The sequence below is a fragment of the Oncorhynchus clarkii genome, chromosome 33 (assembly GCF_045791955.1).
Source record: "Oncorhynchus clarkii lewisi isolate Uvic-CL-2024 chromosome 33, UVic_Ocla_1.0, whole genome shotgun sequence".
Classification (NCBI taxonomy): Eukaryota; Metazoa; Chordata; class Actinopteri; order Salmoniformes; family Salmonidae; genus Oncorhynchus; species Oncorhynchus clarkii.
The window spans coordinates 25,041,531-25,066,642 of NC_092179.1; the positions used below are offsets into that span (position 1 = coordinate 25,041,531).

The window sequence follows — 25,112 nt, forward strand, 5'->3', positions numbered from 1 at the left end:
CATTTTATACACAAGTGGTGCAACTAGTGCTTTCTTTCCACACTGAACCAAACAGGGGCGGCTGTGAAGCAAAACTCTCAAACCAAAAACATGAATCTTGTGGAGACAGGGGTGCAAAATGCAATCTGTTTATTATTATATCAGGTGCCTGTGTGTGTATGTATGTGTGTGCACGCTAGTGTGTATGCGCACATGTGCATGCATCCTGTGCTAGTGTGTACGCATGTGTGACTTCCCTAAAGCAAACAGACAAACTAGAAAACACACACACACACACACACCACTCTCCTCCACATCTCTTCTCCCTGGCTGCTTTCAGGAGAGCTGCCCTCTCCTTTGTTCTTGTTTTGTCCAGAGTGTTTGGCTGCTCTGTAGCAGAGAACACTAACAAAAGGTCAGTGGCCAGGGTCTCTGTCAGGAATCAGACTGGGAGACAAACACATACATGCCAACCCTGTCTAACTTTTTACCAGTACCAGACGCGCTCGGCAAATTGGAGATTCAACTGGCGGGCATAGCACATGCCGAAATGGGGTCCCCCCACGCTCGTGCACGCGCTGTTTGTGAGTCTGATTGCAATTATAGAATTGTACCAAATCAAGTCCATACAAGGTTGGAATACTTTCTTTCCTGACAGCATCCCATGTACACACATGGTAAACGTCACTAACAAGATGGAGATAGAAAGAACACACAAAGTTATTTGTTTAGATACAAAATGTACAAACGTCTTATCCGTTTAAAAAAGCTGCTCTGTCTGTTTCTTTCAGTCTCCTCACTCTCATCGTCTGACATTGCTTTACTGACTGGCTGCAACAACAATGATTTACTAAATTAGCAGCTATTTTGTTTGGGACCTATGCTTACTTGTTTTTCATGAGCACCGTGCTTAGACAAACATAATGGATCACACCTGGTTCAGTTCACTCCTCTAAAAAGGTGTTTACAAAATAGAAATAAAAGTACAGAACATATGAAATAAATATATGTTTTGTGGAATTAGCACAGATGGTCAGTATGTTTATTCCATTTCCTGTACAGTGTAGAATGGAGATAATTATCTAGAATGTTTTTCTTAGCACATGACCCCAAGTTTAGTCTCTATAGTAGAGGAACGCTTGTCACCTCTTACAGGGCCAGCTCACAAGTATTGGCTTTTTAGACACGGTTCCTAATCAACTCTAAAAGCAAAATCATTTTGAAAACATAAAAACAAAAACAAATGATCGCATCGACACAGAGCACAAATTGGCTACACAAAGCGTAACTAGGCTACCGCCAAGGGAATCTGACCGCTGTTCGCTAGAAGAGTCCGGTGTTTCAGCCGATGTAAAGGTGCCTATGGTATTTCTTTGCAGCGCATACATCATTTCAGATTTTGGAAATTTATACAATCTCAAATCTAGTGCAAAGGCATTTTAGAAGCACGGCCTCTATAGCTGATACCAGACACTCATTCTTCATCGAGCAGTCTTCTAAAATCCCAACTCAATTTAATGCCAAGATGGTTATATTTATTTTTGATTATACTTTTGTAATGCTTTTTGTGACGTGGATCATAGTTACAGTCTATCAGGTTGCGTGATTATCGTAATGTTACGTGGAAAAAAACAACTAATGGGACGCATAATAAAATATCACACTCGCACAAATGAGACCAGTTATTTTTCGTATTTGCATTTAATTTATTTCACTAGCAAATGCAAGTGAACTGCTGGCACTTTAGAGACCACTGAATGTACATCTTCTTAGCTTGAAACAATTAGTGTTTACCTTTCCACAGCACACAGAGTCGAAAATAGATTTGTCAATGTGTTCACGTACAGCTGACAGTTGGCAAACTCAGCATCAAAACAAACAGGAGGGGCAGACACCGGGTAGCTACGTCGAATAATGATGTATTCATCTCCATGTCCGTTGACACAAACTCCGTACATGTCTGTGTGTTGCAGCTCGAGAATCGGGATGTTAGATTTACTCAGTATAATTATTTTTTATTAAAATGTAAAACAAATAAAACATAAAAAATAAGCCCCTATTCATTTCTGCGTACTTTTAACTCGGATCTCGTACCTGCGTACATGGACAGAGAATTGCGTAGTTGGTGCGCAAAATGCGTGCATGTTGGTAGGTCTGCAAACAACAAGGTGCCTGCCTGGCTAGAACCAGCACCTCATAGGCTCAATTCGAAATAGTCTCCTAGTCCGCACCCCAAGGCAGATCTGAAAGTATAAGATGTTTGAATGATAGAAGAAGGGCTCTCTGATAGGGGTATCCAATATTACGAAACTTCCCCTTAGCCTATCTAATCGTTTCAGATCTTGAAAAGTGCCTAGGGGTAGGGGTTGATTTGTGAATCAGTAGCCTGTTTAAAAAGTCTGTGTGCCCTGTATGGCTGTTTTTCTCTCTTTAGTATTGGTCAGTAAGCCCCAACAGCACGGTTTCTTCCTGATCGCTCCTCTCTTTTGGACCCCAGGCCTCTAGCTTCTCCTTGTTAATGTGTTCAACCTTTACATCTGTGCTGCAGCGGGGACTTGTTTCTCTGTACTTATCCTCTCACAGAGTATCAAGGCACTGTCAGACAGGCAAGGCAGGGAAACCTCCAGGGTTAATCCCAGGGTAAGGCTGATAAGAAATCAACGCTGCCCAGGGAGATGCTGATGATACGACAACACACATACTGTACATGCATGCATGAGCGCGTGTGCGCTCACACACACATGCACAGGTAGCAGACTGTATTGCCACCCTGATTTGCTATATCTTTAACCAAAGCCTAAAGGAGTGTGTGTTTCCACAGGCGTGGGAGGAAGCTAAAGTAATTCCACTGCCTAAAAATAGTAAAGCACCCTTTGGTGGCTCTAACAGGAAAGAATTAGCAAAGCTGCAGCTGGCTCAAAACAGAGCAGCATGCCTTGCACATCCAGAACTAACATCAACAATATGCATGCTAGTATTTCCTGGTTGAGGGTTTATAAGAGATTACTGTTTCTCTTGTTTCTATGAGAAATATTACTGTGGTGGAAATTCCAGATTGTCTGCATAATCAAATAACATTTAGCTCAGACACACATACATACCCCACAAGACATGTCACCAGGGGTCTCTTCACAGTCCCCAAGACATTCCACCAGGGGTCTCTTCACAGTCTCCAAGACATGCCACCAGGGGTCTCTTCACAGTCCCCAAGACATGCCACCAGGGGTCTCTTCACAGTCCCCAAGACATTCCACCAGGGGTCTCTTCACAGTCTCCAAGACATGCCACCAGGGGTCTCTTCACAGTCCCCGAGACATGCCACCAGGGGTCTCTTCACAGTCCCGAAGACATTCCACCAGGGGTCTCTTCACAGTCCCCGAGACATGCCACCAGGGGTCTCTTCACAGTCCCTGAGACATGCCACCAGGGGTCTCTTCACAGAGAGACATGTCACCAGGGGTCTCTTCAGAGCCCCCAAGACATTCCACCAGCGCTCTTTTCACAGTCCCCAAGACATGTCACCAGGGGTCTCTTCACAGTCCCCAAGTCCAAAACAAATTCACGGCAACATACAGTATTATACAGAGCCATGATCACATGGAACTATCTTCCATATTCATTTACTCAGCAAACAGCAAAATAACCCTTAAACAACATCTCATGGAACAGAGGGGACTGTGAGGGGACACACACACACACAGAGACAATTTTAGTTGTGTTGCTTGTATATGGTTGTATTTTAAATGTGTGTGACTTTCCTTGTCTATCAGTGAATCAGTGTCATGTTTATAGTGTTTTTGTAGAACCCAGGAAGAGTAGCTGCTGCTTCTGCTAAAGATAATGGGGATCCTTATAACCAAATAATAAACAATTAAACACAAACATGTACACATGCACACACACTCAGGCAGACATGCACACACACTCAGGCAGACATGCACACACACTCAGGCAGACATGCACACACACTCAGGCAGACATGCACACACACTCAGGCAGACATGCACACACGCTCAGGCAGACATGCACACACGCTCAGGCAGACATGCACACACGCTCAGGCAGACATGCACACACACTCAGGCAGACATGCACACACACTCAGGCAGACATGCACACACACTCAGGCAGACATGCACACACACTCAGGCAGACATGCACACACACTCAGGCAGACATGCACACACACTCAGGCAGACATGCACACACGCTCAGGCAGACATGCACACACGCTCAGGCAGACATGCACACACGCTCAGGCAGACATGCACACACACTCAGGCAGACATGCACACACACTCAGGCAGACATGCACACACACTCAGGCAGACATGCACACACACTCAGGCAGACATGCACACACACTCAGGCAGACATGCACACACACTCAGGCAGACATGCACACACACTCAGGCAGACATGCACACACACTCAGGCAGACATGCACACACACTCAGGCAGACATGCACACACACTCAGGCAGACATGCACACACACTCAGGCAGACATGCACAAACACTCAGGCAAACACATACACACAGACACACACGCACAGTCCCCTAGGCAGAATAGAAACACAACCGTTCCCTGACTCTTGTTTTTCAGAAACGCATCAGAACAGAGTGTATGATCTCAGTATTGGGAGCATAAATAATTGTATCTTTGGTGTAGTCATTGATGTTAGAGATACAATCATGTAATTTGTATGGGTGCTAGGAGGAATATGAGCATGAACACAGTGTGGTTATGTAATGACATCAACGTATACAAAGACATGCACACACAGACACATGCATGTAGACACAGACACATGCACACGTAGACAGACAGATAGACTGTTGACATCTTCCTCTCCCCATTGTTAGCACTTACGTAAATAATCCTGCGGCACCCTGATTCCATTTTAGTTTTCTCCTTTTTGAGAAATGAAAGAGAATCTCTGTGCGGATGGAGGGATGGATGATTCATACATTATTTTGCATAAGCTGTTTCTTTTTCCCCTTTCCCTCTTCACCTGAGTTTGGAGCAACGGAGCACACACACACATACACACACACACACCTCATCCACAGTACTCACATTCAATGCGTATCTGTTCCATCTCTGACACCTCAGCAATGGACTCCTTCAGATCTTCTAGAAACTTGAGCAGCTCCTCGGCGCTCTGAGCACAGAAGTTGAGCACCTGCTTCTTGTCTGAGCCGAAGGGTGAGATGATGGTGATGCCATGGGGGTAGTCTGAGGAGGAGGAGAGATGAGAAGGAGATCACTTTTTTTTTACATAATAGTGTTGGCTAATAAGAAGGATGAAAGGATATCACCAAATGTCTTCCTCATATCGATATCCAATGATATTGGTGCCCACCACTAATAGTTACAGTACATATTGCAATAGACCCAGATTGGCTAAAGGCATTTGTACCAAAACGTTGGTCAAATAGATCCATGAACTAGTTTGTGGAGTATTCAGGGATGTAACTGTACTGGAGTTTCTTTTCACAATAACAAGTATTATGGTTTCAATCACTAAACAGAGATGAGTTCCCCCAAAGCAAAATAAAGGCTTGATCCATCACAGCCAGGTAACTAAAGAATGAACAATTTTCTCACATCTTCAACTGACACAGTAGCAACAAAAAATATCAGAATGCTTTTTTCTCCTTCCCCAAAGAAGGGAATGAGGCAAAAGAGCCAATAAATTCATTGGGGAAATGAGATTAGTCGCGACTGTTTTCTGTTTTCATTTCTCACTATCCGTGCTCCGGCGCGCCTCGCTCTCCCCTTCGCTCTTTTAAATGGCACTTTGACGATGGAGGCACTGCATCTTTCATGCCCGAGGCGTGAAGAAAAGAATATCCCTGTATGATAGATTTCATATGAAAATATCACCTGCCTGGCTGAATGCAGAGTGGTGGGAGGATCAGGAGGAGAAACTAGATAGGGGGCCACATCCAAACTCCCCTTTTTCCAATAACCCCAAGCGACCGGGTCTGATTCCATTATCAAAACACACATTTCTTCTCCCTGCCAAATCCCCGTGACTATAACTCAACCCTTCTGGGCTGACTGGCTTTCAATTGCACAACCTGTTAGGTTTTGATGCTGATACATTCCATACAAATATGTTGGTTTGACAGTTACTGTATGCATGCATGTATGTATTATGTATGCATGTATGTAAAAATGTGCTTAACAAGTCACATAATAAATTGCATGGACTCAATAATAGTGTACAATAATAGTGTTTAACGTGATTTTTGAATGACTCAGCTGAGCAGTGCATTTTAAACACAGATTCAACCACAAAGATCAGGAAGGGTTTCCAATGGCTCGCAAAGAAGGGGACCTATTGAAGTTCTTAATTACACTTTGGGTGGTGTATTAATACACCCAGTCACTACAAAGATACAGGCGTCCTTCCTAACTCAGATGTCGGAGTGGAAGGAAACCATTCAGAGGCCAATGGTGACTTTAAAACAGTTACCTCCAAAATACTAACCTAAATGACAGAGTGAAAAGAAGGAAGCCTGTACAGAATAAAAATATTGAAAAACATGCATCCTGTTTGCAACAAGGCACTAAAGTAATACTGCAAAAAAAATGTGACAAATAACTGTACTTTATGTCCGTTATATTTGCTGCAAATCCGACACATCACTGAGTACCTCTTCACATTTTCAAGCATGGTGGTGTCTGCATCATGTTATGGGTATGCTTGTCATCGGCAAGGGAGTTTTTTTTATTTAGAAAGAGAAACGGAATAGAGCTAAGCACAGGCAAAATCCTAGACCTGGTTCAGTCTGATTTCTAAAAGACACTGGGAGACAAATCCACCTTTCAGCAGGACAGTAACCTGAAATTTTGTACAATGCAGCTGTGCAGATCTCATAGACTTACCCAGAAGGTCTCACAGCTGTAAACGCTGCCAAAGGGGATTCTAACATGTATTGACTCATGGTTGTGAATAATTATGTAAATTAGATGTTTTTGTATATCATTTTCAATACATTTGCAAAAATGTCTAAAAACATGTTTTCACTTTGTCAATATGGGGTATTTGTGTGTCGATGGATGGATGCTGTAACACAACAAAATGTGGAATAAGTCAAGGGATACGAATACTTTCTGAAGGTACTGTATGTACACATGTATGTATGTGACCCATGTGAGAATCAACCCCATAACCTTGGGGTTGGCTACGTAATATGTTAGTTTAGTAGAGTATTTTTATCCAAATAAATGGAGTTATGTATGATGTACTTAAATCAAGGCTAACACAATGTATTCTGGGTAATCTATGTGACTGGGGTTGCTAGCACCATTTATCTGCTTCATTCCCTTTTGCTGTTTTCACTACATTCTCCCTCTCTCTCCCTCCCTCTCTCTCCCAGTCGGTCCCAGTCTCTCTCTCTCTCTCTCCCAGTCGGTCCCAGTCTCTCTCTCTCTCTCTCCCAGTCGGTCCCAGTCTCTCTCTCTCTCTCTCCCAGTCTCTCTCCCAGTCGGTCCCAGTCTCTCTCTCTCTCTCTCTCCCAGTCGGTCCCAGTCTCTCTCTCTCTCTCTCTCCCAGTCGGTCCCAGTCTCTCTCTCTCTCTCTCTCTCTCCCAGTCGGTCCCAGTCTCTCTCTCTCTCTCTCTCCCAGTCGGTCCCAGTCTCTCTCTCTCTCTCTCTCCCAGTCGGTCCCAGTCTCCCAGTCGGTCCCAGTCTCTCTCTCTCCCAGTCGGTCCCAGTCGGTCCCTCTCTCTCTCTCTCTCTCTCCCAGTCGGTCCCAGTCTCTCTCTCTCTCTCTCTCCCAGTCGGTCCCAGTCTCTCTCTCTCTCTCTCTCCCAGTCGGTCCCAGTCTCTCTCTCTCTCTCTCTCCCAGTCGGTCCCAGTCTCTCTCTCTCTCTCTCTCTCTCCCAGTCGGTCCCAGTCTCTCTCTCTCTCTCTCTCCCAGTCGGTCCCAGTCTCTCTCTCTCTCTCTCTCTCCCAGTCTCTCTCTCTCTCTCTCTCCCAGTCGGTCCCAGTCTCTCTCTCTCTCTCTCTCTCTCTCTCTCTCTCTCCCAGTCGGTCCCAGTCTCTCTCTCTCTCTCTCCCAGTCGGTCCCAGTCTCTCTCTCTCTCTCTCTCTCTCCCAGTCGGTCCCAGTCTCTCTCTCCTCTCTCTCTCCCAGTCGGTCCCAGTCTCTCTCTCTCTCTCTCTCCCAGTCGGTCCCAGTCTCTCTCTCTCTCTCTCTCCCAGTCGGTCCCAGTCTCTCTCTCTCTCTCTCTCCCAGTCGGTCCCAGTCTCGGTCCCAGTCTCTCTCTCTCTCTCCCAGTCGGTCCCAGTCTCTCTCTCTCTCTCTCTCTCTCCCAGTCGGTCCCAGTCTCTCTCTCTCTCTCTCTCCCAGTCGGTCCCAGTCTCTCTCTCTCTCTCCCAGTCTCCCTCTCTCTCCCAGTCGGTCCCAGTCTCTCTCTCTCTCTCTCCCTCTCTCTCTCTCTCTCTCTCTCTCCCAGTCGGTCCCAGTCTCTCTCTCTCTCTCTCTCTCTCTCTCTCTCTCTCCCAGTCGGTCCCAGTCTCTCTCTCTCTCTCTCTCCCAGTCGGTCCCAGTCTCTCTCTCTCTCTCTCTCCCAGTCGGTCCCAGTCCCAGTCGGTCCCAGTCTCTCTCTCTCTCTCTCTCCCAGTCGGTCCCAGTCTCTCTCTCTCTCTCTCTCTCTCCCAGTCTCTCTCTCTCTCTCTCCCAGTCGGTCCCAGTCTCTCTCTCTCTCTCTCTCCCAGTCGGTCCCAGTCTCTCTCTCTCTCTCTCTCCCAGTCGGTCCCAGTCTCTCTCTCTCTCTCTCTCCCAGTCGGTCCCAGTCGGTCTCTCTCTCTCTCTCTCTCTCCCAGTCGGTCCCAGTCTCTCTCTCTCTCTCTCTCCCAGTCTCTCTCTCTCTCTCTCTCCCAGTCGGTCCCAGTCTCTCTCTCTCTCTCTCTCTCTCCCAGTCGGTCCCAGTCTCTCTCTCTCTCTCTCTCCCAGTCGGTCCCAGTCTCTCTCTCTCTCTCTCCCAGTCGGTCCCAGTCTCTCTCTCTCTCTCTCTCCCAGTCGGTCCCAGTCTCTCTCTCTCTCTCTCCCAGTCGGTCCCAGTCTCTCTCTCTCTCTCTCAGTCGGTCTCTCTCAGTCTCTCTCTCTCTCTCTCTCTCCCAGTCGGTCCCAGTCTCTCTCTCTCTCTCTCTCCCAGTCGGTCCCAGTCTCTCTCTCTCTCTCTCCCAGTCGGTCCCAGTCTCTCTCTCTCTCTCTCTCCCAGTCGGTCCCAGTCTCTCTCTCTCTCTCTCTCTCCCAGTCGGTCCCAGTCTCTCTCTCTCTCTCTCCCAGTCGGTCCCAGTCTCTCTCTCTCTCTCTCTCCCAGTCGGTCCCAGTCTCGCTCTCTCTCTCTCCCAGTCGGTCCCAGTCTCTCTCTCTCTCCCAGTCGGTCCCAGTCTCGCTCTCTCTCTCTCCCTCTCCCAGTCTCTCTCTCTCTCTCTCTCCCAGTCGGTCCCAGTCTCTCTCTCCCAGTCTCCCAGTCTCTCTCTCTCTCTCTCCCAGTCTCCCAGTCTCTCTCCCAGTCGGTCCCAGTCTCTCTCTCTCTCCCAGTCTCTCTCTCTCTCTCTCTCTCTCTCTCTCTCTCCCAGTCGGTCCCAGTCTCTCTCTCTCTCTCCCAGTCTCTCTCTCTCTCCCAGTCGGTCCCAGTCTCGCTCTCTCTCCCAGTCTCTCTCTCTCTCTCAGTCTCGCTCTCTCTCCCAGTCTCTCTCTCTCCCAGTCTCTCTCTCTCTCTCTCTCCCAGTCTCTCTCTCTCTCTATCTCTCCCTCTCTCTCTCAGACTCGCTCTCTCTCCCAGTCTCTCTCTCTCTCTCTCTCTCTCTACCAGACTCTCTCTCTCCCAGTCTCTCTCTCTCTCCCAGTCTCTCTCTCTCTCCCAGTCTCTCTCTCTCTCTCTCTCTCTCCCAGTCTCTCTCTCTCTCTCTCTCCCAGTCTCTCTCTCTCTCCCAGTCTCTCTCTCTCTCTCCCAGTCTCTCTCTCTCTCCCAGTCTCTCTCTCTCCCAGTCTCTCTCTCTCTCTCTCCCAGTCTCTCTCTCTCCCAGTCTCTCTCTCTCTCCCAGTCTCTCTCTCTCTCCCAGTCTCTCTCTCTCTCCCAGATTCTCTCTCTCTCCCAGTCTCTATCTCTCCCAGTCTCTATCTCTCCCAGTCTCTCTCTCTCTCCCAGTCTCTCTCTCTCTCTCCCAGTCTCTCTCTCTCTCCTTTGGAGGGTGAGTAGTGATGCTGGTGTTAGGTGACTTACACTCGTTCTCAAACAGTGTGAAGTGCATGCCCAGGAGGCCCAGGGCTTTACAGAAGGTGTAGGCTGCTGAACTCTTCTTCTTCGGACACAGCTTCAGGATCTGAGGGTAAAAAGACACTTATCTTAAAATAGCTAGGTGAGACAACCACATATCACACTTGTAGTAAGTGCATTTTTCCTCAATAAAGGAAAGACGGAGATGTCAATCAGAACATCAAAATAAGAACCTATTCAGGATGTCTTCTGTTCCCCTTTAAAAGCATATTAGTGTGGTTTTATGGACACAGATCAATCCTAATCCTGGACTTAAAAGGCTTTTTCAATTGAGATTCTGCATTGAGCTTGCTTTTTATTCCAGGACTAACTGTGACTGGAAAGCAGCCCTAAAGAGCATAACAAACATAGGTAGCTTAGAGGTTAGAGAAGTCGCCCAAAGAATGTGGGCAAGCCCCATCCATCACCCTTGTGCCCTTGAGCAAGACACTTATCCTCCAAAAACTGTTCCAGTGGCATGTGTTGTGGGAGCAGAGTAAACCGTGTTTCCATTGTAACAGATGGGCAGCAATTATTATTCTCTTCTATTATTGTCAAAGCCTTTCTCTTCAATCTCAGTCAGCACTGCAGGTGTTATTGTCAGCTTAGGGTTGGGTTTAGGTGATGGTTGGGGTAAGGTTTTAAGCCTTGCTTTCAACAGGCTTTGAAGTTTGCTTCACATGGGTGTTTCCTGTTCAAGGCACTGGAGAAAAAAACATTCAAGTCTCAATGTGACCTCCGTGTTAAAATAAATAATAAAAAATCCATCATCGGTCAGAGAGGATCAACACAGCATGTTCATATCATCCTACTAATAACCTGCAGAGAGACAATTTACACAGTATAGCTTTCTCTCTGTGACAAATCCTGTTTCCAGTGAATGTGACATAACAGCACTGCAACTTTTTACATTTTTTCAAGGATGTGTTTGTGAGTGTGTGGGGGAAAACAGCTATGCCTTATGGGTAGAGATATAATGAGGGAAATAATGAGAGAGCGAGAGAGAGAGAGAGAGAGTGAGCGAGCGAGCGAGAGAGAGAGAGAGCGAGAGAGAGAGAGCGAGCGAGAGAGAGCAGGAGCGAGAGAGAGAGAGAGGAGCTCTCATACAGTATAGAAACACCACAGATAGAGAAAGATGAGAGTATCTCCTCAGTGCTGATACTGCAGGGCCTTTTTGGTAAGCCGCCATATTAAACCCATACATCACCGTGACACATCCACCGCTGCAGACGAGAGTGTTGGAACCTCAAGAATGATGATTAACTCGTAAAGAAGAACACCCTGACAATTAATTTCACACAGTAAAATAAACATGAAAATTGCAAACTTATCACAGACCCTACCCTCTGAGCAGTCGTGAGAAACAAGGTCTCGCAGGAACCCGCCCTCTTAATTACGTGTAATTGCGTAAACCTCGAGAGAGCGTCCTCATTTTTTTTCACACTTACAAAATGAGGTTCAGCGATTGAAGTAATTATGACATTCTCTTTGTGCCGAATCAACAGTTTTCCGCCAAGACGTCGCAAGAGGATTTTTGTCTGGCCCGGCAAAGAATAAGCATTTTCAAAACTCCCCTCCTCCCTTCGGGGCACAATTACTTTTCGACGGCAGCGCAGGCAGCAGAGAGACACTTTCATTTTTATTTTCTCTCCCCCAGTTTTTGTTCGAGACAGATTAAGATGAGAACCAGTGGAATTATGGGAGTAGTTTAATACTTCACATAGATAACATTTGGAGTTGCCCTAATGGTTTTATTAACTATAACAGACATTTAATCTATGATTAACTCCGAGGCCCATTCGATGTGACTTTGACCAAATGAATGACTGAAGCTTGGACTTCATTACTGACCCCGGTGGTTATTTTCTTTCTCTAGGCTTGAGTGTATAAGTTCACTGCGGACTCCGTTTAACCTACTGTACCATCTATTATTTAAGAAATGAGTCATGAAACAAAATAGAAACTAGGGACGTAGTCTTCAGAAAATGGTTCCCTGTGAGAGACTTCCTGGGAATTACAACCCTGGAATATGTGTGTCAGGAAATACAAGCTGCTTTATATGACTGTGACCACACTTCACGAGTCGACTACAACCAAGTTGATAGTGAGTTCATCTCTGTATAGTTTGGAAATGTTACTACTTTAGGTCAGGTGACACCACACTTCCCAAAAGCAATTGTGGCGCAAATCAATTAAATCCAAACACGTAGACATTTGCAGTACTACAATCCCATAACAATGTCCCCCTATAATCCTCAGAGGGGTGTAGTAAGTTTATCATCCCTTCTGAAGACAATACTATATTTCCCACAATCCTTTGCAGAGTCAGTCCGGTGTCAGGGAGTCTTACCACGATAAGGTCATTGAAGAGGAAGACTTCTCTCTGGTGGGCTGCCTGTTTCTGGGCCTTGTTGACGTCCGTCACCTCAAACAGACGGCTACAGCACACCAATCTTCTGTGGGGAACAGACAGAACCTACAGAGAAATAGAGAGCGAGAGATTGATTTTAGAACAAACTTTATTGGCACAATCCAACGTATTTACTTAGCTAATTCAACGCCAATTCAAAAACACAATACTCTGAAGAGAGAGAGAAAGAGGGAGAGATAAAACTTGTTTTGCAGAAAAAGTTTAAGGGAAAGTGGTGATATCACTCCACCATTTTTCATTGGCGTCTTCCAAGATCTCACAGTTGCACAACGATGCGCTACCTTGTTCTACTGTAGGCTGCAACAGAATTACACCGCTGAGCTATCACTCTCCTGTCAATAACTGCCTCCATAAATCCAAAGGATTCTGCTACATAAGGTCTTATTGATGAATTCTGCTCAGGCACAGATTGGACGGTTATGCCCGTTAAAAATGACCATGAAGCCTGCATCTTAGAACGCTTCACATTTTCAGAGATGAAAGATAGGAGAGAATGGACAGACGGAGAACAGAAAGGAGGGATAAACTGATGCCGTTGGCGAGCCAAAGCAGGGGGAGAGAGGGAGGGGGAGCGAGAGAGACAAAAAGAGAGAGAGAAAGAGGGAGAGAGAGAAATAAAGAAAGAGAGAGAGCGATGAAAGGTGGAAAGCGAGTGTTGTTGATTAAAGGTGTCTTGGCCATGGCCCATCGATCTCTCTGTGCTCAATTGACACCCTTAAAGAGAGGCTCTGATCTTTTAGCCTGCAAGGGGTTTTCTAAAGTACACTAAACCTCACAGACAAGTTCAAGTTTTTCCTCTTTTTCCCTCTTCGTCTCACACTTGGCTATAGTTACCTCTTCCCCCTCTCATTCTCTTTCTCCCCCTCTCTTGCTCTCTCGTTCTCTTTTCTCTTATAGTGGAAGAAAAAAAACTAGCAACACAATAAATAGAGAGTGATGAACTGAAACGGTGAATGACTTTTTGGGCGAACTGACCAAATTCACATAGAAATGTGAGTTGTAGATCTGTCCCTCTCATTGAAAGCAAGTATAAGAGGTAGATCTGTTCTATGTGTGCTATTTCTATGCTTCCCGTTCTTAAGTGTAGTTTTTGTGTCTATTACTTTGGGTTTTGTACACCAGCTTCAAACAGCTGGAAATACTATAGTTATGGTTATGGAAAATATATTTCACAGAAGTTTAGATGGTACAATGATTCTCTACACTACACATTATTATTCCTTCACATAAACAGAAATTAGGCAAACTATTAGAATTTTAGCAACCAGGAAATGGGGGAGCAATGTATGCATGGTATATATTTAAAGGTGCAATCTATAACTAAAATGTTTGGTCAAAAGTGTTGAACTTGTTTGGATATTCAGTTAACTGCCAAAATAAAGGAAACACTTGACTAAATGAGGGATACAAAGTATATTGCAAGCAGGTGCTTCCACATAGGTGTGGTTCCTTAGTTAATTAAGCAATTAACATCCCATCATGCTTAGGGTCATGTATAAAAATGCTAGGCAGGCCATTATTTTGGTACCATGGCTACACCCCATAGGATGACAATGCCGCCATCCACAGGGTACGAGTGGTCACTCAATTGTTTGTTGAGCATTTAAACCATATGCCCTTGCTGTCTCAGTGACCAGATCTCAACCTAATTGAACACTTATGGGAGATTCTAGAGAGGTGCCTGAGACAGCTTTTTCCACCATCAACAAAACACTAAATGATGGAATTTCTTGTGCAAGAATAGTGTCGCATCCCTCCTATAGAGTTCCAGACACTTGTAGAATCTATGACAAGGCACATTGAAGCTGTTCTGGCCTGTGGTGGCCCAACACCTTATTAAGACACTTGTAGAATCTATGACAAGGCACATTGAAGCTGATCTGGCCTGTGGTGCCCAACACCCTATTAAGACACTTGTAGAATCTATGACAAGGCACATTGAAGCTGATCTGGCCTGTGGTGGCCCAACGCCTTATTAAGACACTTGTAGAATCTATGACAAGGCACATTGAAGCTGTTCTGGCCTGTGGTGGCCCAACACCTTATTAAGACACTTGTAGAAACTATGACAGGGCACATTGAAGCTGTTCTGGCCTGTGGTGGCCCAACGCCTTATTAAGACACTTGTAGAATCTATGACAAGGCACATTGAAGCTGTTCTGGCCTGTGGTGCCCAACGCCTTATTAAGACACTTGTAGAATCTATGACAAGGCACATTGAAGCTGTTCTGGCCTGTGGTGCCCAACGCCTTATTAAGACACTTGTAGAATCTATGACAGGGCACATTGAAGCTGTTCTGGCCTGTGGTGGCCCAACACCTTATTAAGACACTTGTAGAATCTATGACAAGGCACATTGAAGCTGATCTGGCCTGTGGTGCCCAACACTTTGTTGTGTTACAGCCTGAATTAAAAATTTATAAAAATTGATTATATATATATATATATATATATATATATATATATATATATATATATAATGCTCACCCATCTACACACAATACCCCATAATGACAAAGTGAAAACAAATTTATTAAAAAACGAAATATAGAAATATCTTACAAACATAAGTATTCACACCCCCGAGTCAATATTTTGAAGAAGCACCTTTGGCAGCGATTACAGCTGTGACTCTATCTGGGTAAGTCTCTAAGAGCTTTTCACACATGGATTGTGTAACATTGGCCCATTATTCTTCTCAAAATTCTTTAAGCTCTGTCAAATTGGTTGTTGATCATTACTTGACAAGAATTTTCAGGTCTTGCCATGGATTTTCAAGTAGATTTAAGTCAAAACTGTAACGCGGCCACTCAGGAACATTCACTGTCTTCTAAGCAACTCCAGTGTAGATTTGACCTTGTGTTTTAGGTTATTGTCCTGCTGAAAGGTGAATTCCTCTCCTAGTGTCTGGTGGAAAGCAGACTGAACCAGGTTTTGACGGTGATTAATTCCATTCCGTTTCTTTTTTATCCTGAAAAACTCTCCAGTCCTTGAAGATTAAAAGAATACCCATAACTTGATGCAGCCACCACTATGCTTGAAAACATGGAGAGTGTTACTTAGTAATGTGTTGTATTGGATTTGCCCCAAACATAACACTTTGAATTCAAGTTAATTGCTTTACCAATTTTTTTGCAGTATTACTTTAGTGCCTTGTTGCAAACAGGATGCATGTTTTGGAATATTTGTATTTTGTACAGGCTTCCTTCTTTTCACTCTGTCAATTAGGTTAGTATTGTGGAGTAACTACAATGTGGTTTTGTCCGGCAACTGAGTTATGAAGGACGCCTGTATCTTTGTAGTGACTGGGTGTATTGATACACCATCCAAAGTGTAATTAATAACTTCACCATGCTCAAAGTGATATTCAATGTCTGCTTTTTATTTTATTTGTACCCATCTACCAATAGGTCTCCTTCTTTACGAGGCATTGGAAAACCTCCGTGGTGTTTGTGGTTGAAAAACGTGTTTGAAATTCACTGCTCAACTGAGGGAACTTACAGATACTTGTATGTGTGGGGTACAGAGATGAGGTACTCATTCCAAAATCATGTTAAACACTATTATTGCACACAGAGTGATTTCATGCAGCTTATTATGTGACTTGTTAGGCACATTTTTACTCCTGAACATATTTAGGCTTACATTAACAAATGGTTGAATACTTACATTGTTTCATTTTTAATTAATAATACAAACTTAATTCCACTTTGACATTATGGGGTATTGTGTGTAGGCCAGTGACAAAACATCTCACGTTAATCCATCTTAAATTCAGGCTGTAACAACAACATGTGGAAAAAGTCAAGGCGTGTGAATACTGTAAGGCACTGTATTTACAATTAAAATGAATATTATTCATCAAATTTACAGACTGACTCCCAGAGGGGCAGATTTAAGGCTCTAATAGCTCCTAGTATAGAGACACTCATTGGAGTTATAAGGGTTATGCTAGGTCTCTTCACAAAATAATAATAACTGTGTATCCCCTCAGGAGTACATGAGAATTAACTGGAGATGACGCCAGTCTAATTCAGTTCCCTTACGGCTCCTAGGATTAACAGTCCAGCTGCACATAGGGTCCAATACAAAAACTAGAACACTGTCCACTGGGGGCCGTGGAAAGGGCAACTGCTTGAGAAAGACAGACAGAGAGAGACAGAGAGAGATGGAGGGATAATGAGGCCGAGACAGAGAGAGATGGAGGGATAATGAGGCCGAGACAGAGAGAGATGGAGGGATAATGAGGCCGAGACAGAGATGGAGGGATAATGAGGCCGAGACAGAGAGAGATGGAGGGATAATGAGGCCGAGACAGAGAGAGATGGAGGGATAATGAGGCCGAGACAGAGAGAGATGGAGGGATAATGAGGCAGAGACAGAGAGAGATGGAGGGATAATGAGGCCGAGACAGAGAGAGATGGAGGGATAATGAGGCCGAGACAGAGAGAGATGGAGGGATAATGAGGCCGAGACAGAGAGAGATGGAGGGATAATGAGGCCGAGACAGAGAGAGATGGAGGGATAATGAGGCCGAGACAGAGAGAGATGGAGGGATAATGAGGCCGAGACAGAGAGAGATGGAGGGATAATGAGGCCGAGACAGAGAGAGATGGAGGGATAATGAGGCCGAGACAGAGAGAGATGGAGGGATAATGAGGCCGAGACAGAGAGAGATGGAGCGATAATGAGGCCGAGACAGAGAGAGATGGAGGGATAATGAGGCCGAGACAGAGAGAGATGGAGGGAAAATGAGGCCGAGACAGAGAGAGATGGAGGGATAATGAGGCCGAGACAGAGAGAGATGGAGGGATAATGAGGCCGAGACAGAGAGAGATGGAGGGATAATGAGGCCAAGACAGAGAGAGATGGAGGGATAATGAGGCCGAGACAGAGAGAGATGGAGCGATAATGAGGCCGAGACAGAGAGAGATGGAGGGATAATGAGGCCGAGACAGAGAGAGATGGAGGGAAAATGAGGCCAAGACAGAGATGGAGATGGAGATGGAGCGATAATGAGGCCGAGACAGAGAGAGATGGAGGGATAATGAGGCCGAGACAGAGAGAGAGAGAGAGATGGAGGGATAATGAGGCCGAGACAGAGAGAGATGGAGGGATAATGAGGCCGAGACAGAGAGAGATGGAGGGATAATGAGGCCGAGACAGAGAGAGATGGAGGGATAATGAGGCCGAGACAGAGAGAGATGGAGGGATAATGAGGCCGAGACAGAAAGAGATGGAGGGATAATGAGGCCGAGACAGAGAGAGATGGAGCGATAATGAGGCCGAGACAGAGAGAGATGGAGGGATAATGAGGCCGAGACAGAGAGAGAGGGGTGAGGGAAACGGAGAGAGGAAAATGTGGGTAATGAAAGAGTGAAAGAGAGTGGGTGAGTTTAGGTGAACTACATGGGGTTCGGTCACGTCTATACAGCGGCCAGTATCAATACAGAGACAGGTGAACTACATGGGGTTCTGTCACGTCTATACAGCGGCCAGTATCAATACAGAGACAGGTGAACTACATGGGGTTCTGTCACGTCTATACAGCGGCCAGTATCAATACAGAGACAGGTGAACTACATGGGGTTCGGTCACGTCTATACAGCAGCCAGTATCAAGACAGAGACAGGTGAAGTACATGGGGTTCTGTCACGTCTATACAGCGGCCAGTATCAATACAGAGACAGGTGAACTACTTCCCCTGTTCTGTCACGTCCATACAGCGGCCAGTATCAATACAGAGACAGGTGAACTACATGGGGTTCTGTCACGTCCATACAGCGGCCAGTATCAATACAGAGACAGGTGAACTACATGGGGTTCTGTCACGTCCATACAGCGGCCAGTATCAATACAGAGACAGGTGAACTACATGGGGTTCTGTCACGTCTATACAGCGGCCAGAATCAATACAGAGACAGGTGAACTACATGGGGTTCTGTCACGTCCATACAGCGGCCAGAATCAATACAGAGACAGGTGAACTACATGGGGTTCTGTCACGTCCATACAGCGGCCAGTATCAATACAGAGAGAGTCTCTCCATGATTTGGGCCTTTCTAATTTAGGCAAATAACACAGCAAAAGAGAACCTTCTGGAAATTAACCAAATACCTTCTCCCTCCCCCTCTCACCTCTCTCTCCATCTTCCCTAAATCCCTCTTTTTTCTCTTCCTAGGCATTTTATTCTCTTGCTCCTCAAACAGTAAGCATAGCTATCTTCTCATTACGCTGATGGGGGAAACATGCAAGGCAGTCACACTGCTCATAGAAGGCAGTCATTAGCTGGGATGCTACGCTAATGATGCTATGCTCATTCTCCCTTCAGCCTACTTGTAGTAAAAAAAGTATATGAAACTGCACAGTGGGTGGAAGCTTGTGGATTGCTTGTGTCATTATCACCTGCGCTGCAATACTGTTGAAGTAGTATGAACTGCACAGTACTGTGGAGTACTGTTGAGGTAGTATGAACTGCACAGTACTGTGGAGTACTGTTGAGGTAGTATGAACTGTATAGTACTGTGGAGTCCTGTTGAGGTAATATGAACTGCACAGTACTGTGGAGTACTGTTGAGGTAATATGAACTGTATAGTACTGTGGAGTACTGTTGAGGTAGTATGAACTGTATAGTACTGTGGAGTACTGTTGAGGTAGTATGAACTGTATAGTACTGTGGAGTACTGTTGAGGTAGTATGAACTGTATAGTACTGTGGAGTACTGTTGAGGTAGTATGAACTGTATAGTACTGTTGAGGTAGTATGAACTGTATAGTACTGTGGAGTATAGTATGAACTGTATAGTACTGTGGAGTACTGTTGAGGTAATATGAACGGTATAGTACTGTGGAGTCCTGTTGAGGTAGTATGAACTGTATAGTACTGTTGAGGTAATATGAACTGTATAGTACTGTGGAGTACTGTTGAGGTAGTATGAACTGTATAGTACTGTGGAGTACTGTTGAGGTAGTATGAACTGCACAGTACTGTGGAGTCCTGTTGAGGTAGTATGAACTGTATAGTACTGTTGAGGTAGTATGAACTGTATAGTACTGTGGAGTCCTGTTGAGGTAGTATGAACTGTATAGAACTGTTGAGGTAGTATGAACTGTATAGTACTGTTGAGGGAGTATGAACTGTATAGTACTGTGGAGTCCTGTCGAGGTAGTATGAACTGTATAGTACTGTTGAGGTAGTATGAACTGCACAGTACTGTGGAGTCCTGTTGAGGTAGTATGAACTGTATAGAACTGTTGAGGTAGTATGAACTGTATAGTACTGTTGAGGTAGTATGAACTGTATAGAACTGTTGAGGTAGTATGAACTGTATAGTACTGTTGAGGTAGTATGAACTGTATAGTACTGTTGAGGTAGTATGAACTGTGGAGTCCTGTTGAGGTAGTATGAACTGTATAGTACTGTTGAGGTAGTATGAACTGTATAGTACTGTGGAGTACTGTTGAGGTAGTATGAACTGTATAGTACTGTTGAGGTAGTATATGAACTGTATAGTACTGTGGAGTCCTGTTGAGGTAGTATGAACTGTATAGAACTGTTGAGGTAGTATGAACTGTATAGTACTGTTGAGGTAGTATGAACTGTATAGTACTGTGGAGTCCTGTTGAGGTAGTATGAACTGTATAGTACTGTGAGGTACTGATTAGGTAGTATGAACTGTATAGTACTGTGGATTACTGGTGAGGTAGTATGAACTGTATAGTACTGTTGAGGTAGTATGAACTGCACAGTACTGTGGAGTACTGTTGAGGTAGTATGAACTGTATAGTACTGTTGAGGTAGTATATGAACTGTATAGTACTGTGGAGTACTGTTGAGGTAGTATGAACTGTATAGTACTGTTGAGGTAGTATATGAACTGTATAGTACTGTGGAGTACTGTTGAGGTAGTATGAACTGTATAGTACTGTTGAGGTAGTATGAACTGTATAGTACTGTTGAGGTAGTATATGAACTGTATAGTACTGTGGAGTACTGTTGAGGTAGTATGAACTGTATAGTACTGTTGAGGTAGTATGAACTGTATAGTACTGTTGAGGTAGTATATGAACTGTATAGTACTGTGGAGTACTGTTGAGGTAGTATGAACTGTATAGTACTGTTGAGGTAGTATATGAACTGTATAGTACTGTGGAGTACTGTTGAGGTAGTGTTTGAACTGTATAGTACTGTTGAGGTAGTATGAACTGTATAGTACTGTTGAGGTAGTATATGAACTGTATAGTACTGTTGAGGTAGTATATGGACTGTATAGTACTGTGGAGTACTGTTGAGGTAGTGTTTGAACTGTATAGTACTGTGGAGTCCCGTTGAGGTAGTGTTTGAACTGTATATTACTGTGGAGTCCTGTTGCTGCAGTATGGACTGAACATTGCGGTAGTTTGATCATTTAATAATTTTCAGCTAAGATACTGTAAAAGAAGACACCGTTTCAAAGTCCTTCAGTCTTTTCCATTAGCGTTGTTAGCGAACGCTGTTACTACCTTTTCTCAGCACTGTCAGCAGAGCCCATTAGCCATTTTATCCATTAGCATCTCCACCATTAGCAAAGGCTCATTATCAGGACTGCAATCATTAACTCAGGTCATTACTCAATCTATCTATATTAGCCAGCTCCTCGCAACAGGAGTCTTTAAGCTTTTTAGGTAAGATTGGTGTGGTCAACACACATGTTTAGTTTGATAAAATCGTATTTATTTATCCAGGAAGTCCCATTGAGGTCTCCCTTGTAACAGAGGTCAGTGTAACGGTTTAGTTGAACAATGTTTGGTGTAACAGAGTAATATGTACTGTATCTTCAGTGTAACAAAAACGTTCAGTGGTCCATGTGAGAATTGAACCCACAACCTTGGTTTCATAAGCACCACACTCTAACATGCTGACCACACCACTCGCGTTGCAAAATAAATGTAAACATACATTCAATTATTGCACCCACACTGCTCGTATGAGCCAACGAGTGTCTGCGTTGCCAAGCGCTAAAATAGAAGTCAGTTCTATTTGTGACGCTGAACGCGGTGCAAGTCCTGCCTCTCCCATCTCCTCATTGGTTTATAGAAGCAGATACCCACGTGCCATCTCCTCATTGGTTATACCCACGTGGGTGATTGAAAGATGAACTGAGTTTGGTCGGTTGTCATGGTAACTATGAAAGTTAGATGCCCATCGCCAAATAAAGTCCAAAGAAGAAAAAGCCTGGAAGGAGGAGAGATGACTAGAAACGATTCGGTTGACCGTTTTATGTGTGGATTAATTGTTGGAGTAAAATTAGCTAGAAACAGCAAGCTAGCAAAATAGGACAAATTAGCTAGCAACTACATGCTAGCTTGCTAAATTGCCATAACTGTTTAATGCTTTTCGACCTGTTAATATAATTGGTTCAGAGTTTGATTTGATATTTCAACCTCTATGTTGTGATCGCGTTTGGTGTGGGGGGAAAATAATCTATTTGCGCTAGATGGCGCAAGGTGGCGCACGTGAGTCGCTGATTTGGGTGCGGTGTAACCATCTGAGGAAACTGGAAAACGACATGACTGTTGAACTAAATAGATATACCTTGATGGGCTAACATTCCACGGATGGTCCAACGTCTGCGGGTTTTAACTCCTCTCTTGTACTTGACTGATGAATTAAGGTCACTACTTAGTAAAGAACTCCCCTCCCCTGGTTGTCTAGGTCTTCATTGAAATCCCTCAGACACTAGGCACTCTGTGGAATGAGTTTGACACTCTTGGGCTAACTTGTTGCACTGGGTATGTCCTCAAACTAAAACAACCTTGCTCTTGAGTGACCAAAACCGCTCAAACACTTCTTATTGTTTTCAGATGTATTGTAAGTGTCTGTCAATGATAAATTACAAGCTATAGGATGACTGAGTGGCTTCTGTCACCAAGTAAACATTGATAGATTGGTCTTACGGTGTGCGTGCGCTTGCATCTGTGTGTGCACACGCGGCTACATGGGGATCGGTGCAGGTGATTGAAAGACCGCTCGTGCCTGTCAATGCAATACAATTCCACTCCGATGCACTCTGCAGAGATTGGGAGAACAGTACACACAGCAACGCATCCGGAGGACACTCTGATCCAACTCTGATCGAAGTAATTGTTTGACATTGACATTTTTGTGTGATTTATTTGACTTGTCCATTCAGACAACAAAAATGTATATTCTGATTGTCCCACCCCCAAAAAAAATTTGTCACTAGTCCCGAACAAGCGTTAATGTCAAGCCCTGGTGTCCTTACTGTCTTCATGCCCACAATGGACTGCTCCACCTTGGTGACGTAGGTGACGTGGTCTTCATTGGAGCGCAGCTCTCTCTGTTGGATCCTCTCATAGATGCCCACCACCATGTCTCTGGGGATGTCAGCTCCGTCATCCACACCTAGACACACACACACACACACACACACACACACACCATGGGTTAGTCCCCTCATAGATGCCCACCACCATGTCTCTGGGATGTCAGCTCCGTCACCCACACCTAGACACACACACACACACCATGGGTTAGTCCCCTCATAGATGCCCACCATCATGTCTCTGGGGATGTCAGCTCCGTCATCCACACCTAGACACACACACACACACACACACCATGGGTTAGTCCCCTCATAGATGCCCACCACCATATCTCTGGGGATGTCAGCTCCGTCATCCACACCTAGACACACACACACACACACACACCATGGGTTAGTCCCCTCATAGATGCCCACCACCATGTCTCTGGGGATGTCAGCTCCGTCATCCACACCTAGACACACACACACACACACACACACACACCATGGGTTAGTCCCCTCATAGATGCCCACCACCATGTCTCTGGGATGTCAGCTCCGTCATCCACACCTAGACACACACACACACACACCATGGGTTAGTCCCCTCATAGATGCCCACCACCATGTCTCTGGGATGTCAGCTCCATCATCCACACCTAGACACACACAAACACACACACACACGCCATGTTCTAGAAACAGTGACAATGTTTGAGAGGCCCAAACACACGCATGCAATCCCAAATACACAGATATCCACAAAGAGGCACAATGACAGAAGCCTGTAAACTACTGTAAACTATTTTAAGCTACTGTAAACTACAGTAAACTATTGTAAGCTACTGTAAACTACTGTAAGCTACTGTAAACAACTAAACTACTGTAAGCTACAGCACCACAGCACATACATATACATGCATGTAGAAACAGCTCAGGCCATGACGCATTCAGTAGTCTTTCTATGGTGTGTGTATGTGTGGGTTCAGCTTGTGGGTGAGTGTGCATGCGTGATTTTGAGTCTGTGCGTGTTTATTGTTTGTATGTGTGTATTCACCTCAGTGGAGCTTCGAGATAAGAGAGTTGAATGGTGAATGATCTGTGTTCTGTGTTGGAAGAGCCATGCTGTGTGTACACTGACCCACTCCTCCTGTTCCAAGGCCAGGGAATGTGTCAGAGCCACAGGGAGCCCCCTCCCTCCCTCCCACACACACACACACACACACCACGATGGGCACAGCGCACCAAACACACACACACACTCAGTCCCTATCATAGAGCACAACCAAGTACACACACTCAGTCCCTATCATAGAGCACAACCAAGCACACACACTCAGTCCCTATCACAGAGCAAAACCAAACACACACACTCATATCTCAGTAATGATCACAGAGCACAAACAAACACACTCATTCAAAGCACACCATCAAACACACACATCAACTCTCAACACACACACACACACACCACACAACATCACACACACAGGCACGGACACACACCACCCAACCCCCCACACACATACATTCTATTAAAATAATGACAGAAGCAAATGTTCAATTAATTCATTACAAAAAAAAACTCCTCTTGATGTTGTCACGTATACTCCCTCTCCAGCCTCTAGGTCATCAGGCTGCTAATTATCCTGCACACCTGTCACCATCGTCTCGCGCACCTGTGCCTCATGACACTCACCTGGACTTCATCACCTCCTTGATTATCTTCCCTACATCTGTCACTCCCCGGTGCGTTGTTTGTGGTTCGTGGCTTTTGTTTAGTTTATTTATTAAAACACTCACTCCCTGAACTTGCTTCCCGACTCAGAGCACTCGTTACAGATGTTATTAAATATCCTGCGCCTGGGGGGAACATATGAACTGGGGACTGGGGGGGAACATATGAACTGGGGACTGGGGGGGAACATATGAACTGGGGACTGGGGGGGAACATATCAACTGGGGACTGGGGGGGAACATATCAACTGGGGACTGGGGGGGAACATATCAACTGGGGACTGGGGGGGAACATATCAACTGGGGACTGGGGGGAACATATCAACTGGGGACTGGGGGGAACATATCAACTGGGGACTGGGGGGAACATATCAAC

At 45.0% G+C, this 25,112-nt stretch overlaps 1 protein-coding gene across 3 annotated transcripts in view; it reads right to left on the reverse strand.

Annotated features, from left to right (window-relative positions):
• LOC139392500 (IQ motif and Sec7 domain ArfGEF 3a) overlaps nucleotides 1–25,112 on the reverse strand; it is a 180,034-nt gene that overhangs the window by 14,686 nt on the left and 140,236 nt on the right. For all 3 annotated transcript variants that reach the window (XM_071140497.1, XM_071140500.1, XM_071140498.1), the window contains 4 exons: nucleotides 22,958–23,097; nucleotides 12,612–12,737; nucleotides 10,229–10,328; nucleotides 5,059–5,217 (listed from right to left, as the gene is read on the reverse strand). In XM_071140497.1, the coding sequence (XP_070996598.1) occupies nucleotides 5,059–5,217; nucleotides 10,229–10,328; nucleotides 12,612–12,737; nucleotides 22,958–23,097 (525 nt within the window). The remainder of the gene's footprint in view (nucleotides 1–5,058; nucleotides 5,218–10,228; nucleotides 10,329–12,611; nucleotides 12,738–22,957; nucleotides 23,098–25,112) is intronic.